This window comes from Pundamilia nyererei, unplaced genomic scaffold, assembly GCF_000239375.1.
Source record: "Pundamilia nyererei isolate P.nyererei 1_Seehausen unplaced genomic scaffold, PunNye1.0 scaffold00695, whole genome shotgun sequence".
Classification (NCBI taxonomy): Eukaryota; Metazoa; Chordata; class Actinopteri; order Cichliformes; family Cichlidae; genus Pundamilia; species Pundamilia nyererei.
In genome coordinates, this window is record NW_005188096.1 from 45,501 (window position 1) to 49,063 (window position 3,563).

The 3,563-nt window shown below is 43.1% G+C and overlaps 1 protein-coding gene across 1 annotated transcript; it reads right to left on the reverse strand.

Annotated features, from left to right (window-relative positions):
* Window positions 1-230: 230 nt before the first annotated feature.
* Window positions 231-2,033, reverse strand: LOC102199930 (nuclear factor 7, ovary-like). The gene is made up of 2 exons (XM_005754851.2): window positions 1,875-2,033; window positions 231-1,773 (listed from the first exon to the last, which is right to left on the reverse strand). Exon 2 carries the CDS (start codon window positions 1,754-1,756, stop codon window positions 371-373), a length of 1,386 nt encoding a protein of 461 aa, XP_005754908.1. The 5' UTR covers window positions 1,757-1,773; window positions 1,875-2,033; the 3' UTR covers window positions 231-370.
* Between the last annotated feature and the right edge of the window lie 1,530 nt (window positions 2,034-3,563).

The following is a 3,563-nucleotide window of genomic DNA, read 5'->3' on the forward strand; positions in this document are numbered from 1 at the left end:
TATGGAAAAAACAGTAAGTGAAACTTCCATGGATGCATGACATTTAAGGTAATGTGAGAGTTGAAAAGTCAAGTTTCTGTACTTTGATGTATACTTAATCACTGGTATTGAATAACTATGGCACTGGTTAGGTTTTTTTTTTTCTTAATTTCAGTTCAGCTTCCTTTCAGTTTATGTTTAAAGTTGTTTCACTTACTTTCACTTTTTTTTCTTACCATGGTATGTGAAAAGGTGGACAGCAGAAACAGAAAGAAACAGTGAAACTAAAAGAGAAACAAAGAGCTTTGGAACAACGAGGCAGCAGGAGGACAGCTGCAGTTTAACAGCTTCAACTCACTGACAGGAAAAAACATTAGAAACATCATCATCCTCAACTCATCTGCTGCACTGACACTGACACCTTCAACGGACACACCTTCACTTTACCACCAGTTTCAATAAATGGAAACATCCTGTGAGTGAAAGTGTGTGTGAAGGTGTGTATGTGTGTGTTAGTATCAGGATCAGAGAACGACAGCTTTCCTCTGTTCCAGTCCAGATTCACTCTGATCCTCTGGAGCTTCTTCTCTACTGAGAGAGCAGTAAACGATGATGGTGACCATGCTGAATATTTATCTGAACCAAGCCCCATTTCCCATAATCCAGCCCATATGTGCTGCTTCCTTTGCACAGACTCTGCTGACACACCCAGTCCCCATCCTTTACAGTCTCCAACCTCAACATCCCAGCTGTGAGTCCCTGAGTTAAAGCCCTCAGAGCCCAGGACAGAGCAATAACTCTCAAACCTCTCTGGATTATCAGGAAGCTGCTGCTTCTCTCCTCCTCGTCTCACACTGGTCAGATCTTCAGACAGGATGAGGTTTGGATTTGCAGTGTTTGGGTCCAGAATGAGAGGAGTGTAGGAGACCATGTCCTTCATGTTGTTCCAGATGTTGAAGGTCAGGTTGCCCAGGTGTTTGGCCTGGTCTATCAGAGCTCCTGAGGGCAGCTGTGGATCATCCAGCAGGGGGCAGCGCTGGACTCTTTCCACTGCAGCCTTGTAGTTGCGCAGGAATGAGACGTCTTCAGCTCTCAGCTCCTCCTCTGTGGCTCTGACTGTGTCTGAAAGAGCTGCTATCTCTCTGCTCAGAGCCTCCATCTTCTCCTTCATCATCCCACTCTTCTGCTCCTCTTCCTCCCTCAGTGCAGCCAGCCTGGCCTCCTCTTCCTCTGCTAGAAACTGCTGAAGCTTCTTAAACTGCTCCTTAATCTGCCTCTCTGTGTGTCGGGCCTGGACCTTAATGTGTTCTGCTGTTTGATCAAACTTCACTTGAACTTCTTCACAAACCTTTAACTTCTTCTTTAAGGGCTCCAGAGTTTCCTGAAATTCCTTCTTGTGTTGTTGTGCAGCTTCATCGATGGGTCTGAATCTGTGATTGGTGTGTTTTTCTGAGTCTCTGCAGACGACACACACTGGCTGCTGATGGTCCAGACAGAAGAGTTTGAGTTTCTCAGAGTGCAGACTGCAGAGAGCCTCTGAAGCTCTCTGATCTCTCTCCTGTAAGAACGACTCACACAGGTTCTTTAAAGCTCGGTTTAAAGGTGGTTCATAAACTGATAATTCCTTACAAACTGGACACTCGTGTGTTGGTCTCTCTCTCCACCATCTCTTCAGACAGTCTTTACAGAAGCTGTGGCTACATGACAGAAGAACAGGATCTCTGAAGACCTCCTGACAGACCGTACAGCAGAGAGCCTCCTCTGAGCTGGAAGCCATTGAGTCTGTGAGTGAAGCTGAAAACAGCAGACAGGAAGTACAGTCAGTCCTGGCTCCCCTCCCTCCTCTACCACCTTCACTGAAACTTCCTTTGAGTCGTGTTCTTGCTCAAACTCACATTCAGTGTGTGGAGCGTCAGCAGCTTGAAGCAGCAGTGTTGGAGTTTTCCACTTTTCTCTCCTGTAGCTGGACTCACTCAGAGGAAGCTGCTAGTTTGGTCTGAGCTCAGTCTGATCGTCTGTGCGTCTCTCTTTACTGAGGACGAAGAACATCCTGTTTCCTGGTTTGTCGCATTTGAATCATGTAAGAGGTGGAGCTTCTTTCCTTTGACTAATGTTGCTTCATTCATATTTCAGGCTACTGTAAAATTCAGACATCAGCCTGCCTTCAGCTTTAAAACAGTTTTTTTTTTAAAATAAAACTTCAAAAAACCCCTTTTTTTAACTTTTAAAAACAGCTGTTTCAGTCAACTCAACTTTCACTTTGTAGCAACAACTGTGTTGAACTATATACTATACAGATTTTTTGACACACGTATTTTTCCACCATTTCTACCATTCATATTTGCAGAACCTCATCAGGTTGGATCAGACTGTCAATTCACAGCTCCTTCCAGAGATGCCCATTTGGGTTAAAGCCTGGTTGGCTCTGGTTGGGCCACTGAAGAACATTCACAGAGTGGTCCTAAAGTCATTCCTTTATTATCTTGATTGTATATGTGAGTTTGTCGTCCTGTTGGAAAATGAATTATGACATTATGACTCCAGGTGTGCCGTCATGTTCTCTTTACTGAGAAGTGCATTCCGTCTGGCCAATCTAGCGAGCCACACACATCAAAATAAAGAATTCTGTGCATAAATAATGACTTGTACAATAAATAATGCATTTGTAAATTCATGTATGTAATATTTTTTTAATCATTTTAATGTATTCAAACATTACTAAAGTAACTTATATTTTAATAATTTAATTTTAAATGAAAACATTTTTAAATCTATTTTTTTAGATGAATTTTTAATAGTCTCATGCAGGAGGTGGGAGCTGTTGTCCATGATGCATGTTAGCTTAGACAACATCCTCTCCTCCCCAACCTGCTTGGTGGACTGCAGCAGACAGTCCAGGATAGAGCTGGCCCTCCTGACCAGTTTGTCAAGTATCCCCATCCCTCTCTGCCATTCCTTTTTTTCCTTTTTGCCTGTCCCGTTTGGATCTTGAACCATCAGAATTGTTGTCTGAAGGTCAAGAAAGATGCCAAGTGGATTTACTTTACCAAGTGGATCATCATGGTCCATATTGGTCAATTTGACAGACTGGCGACCTGTCCCGGGTGTACCTCACCTTTCGCCCTATGACAGCTGGGATAGGCTCCAGCGCCCCCACGACCCTGAAAAGGATAAGCGGAAGCGAATGGATGGATGGATGGATGACCTTTATTATAATTATGTATTTATTTTATTTTCGTTTTTTTAAAGACGAGACAGACATGACTGGGGGATAGGACAGGGAGAAAGGATGAAAGACAGAGAGGGAGAGAAGGAAAGATAGAGGGGAGAAGAGATGGTGAGAAACGGGGGAAGAAAAAAAAGAAAGACAAACAAAACACCTGGATCACCTGTATGGAGATAAAAAACCAGAAGAGAAAACAAACAACAAAGATCAGCATAATAAAAACAACACCATCACAATAAACTAGCTAACAATAGATAACAGGCAGAAGAAAAGGAGAGCAATAGAGTAAACAACATCACAATGATACAGTGGGGCAAAAAAGTATTTAGTCAGCCACCGATTGTGCAAGTTCCCCCAC

Coding starts and splice junctions, on each gene's coding strand:
- LOC102199930 (XM_005754851.2), bottom strand. CDS start 1,756: ATGGCTTCCAGCTCAGAGGAGGCTCTCTGCTGTACGGTCTGTCAGGAG.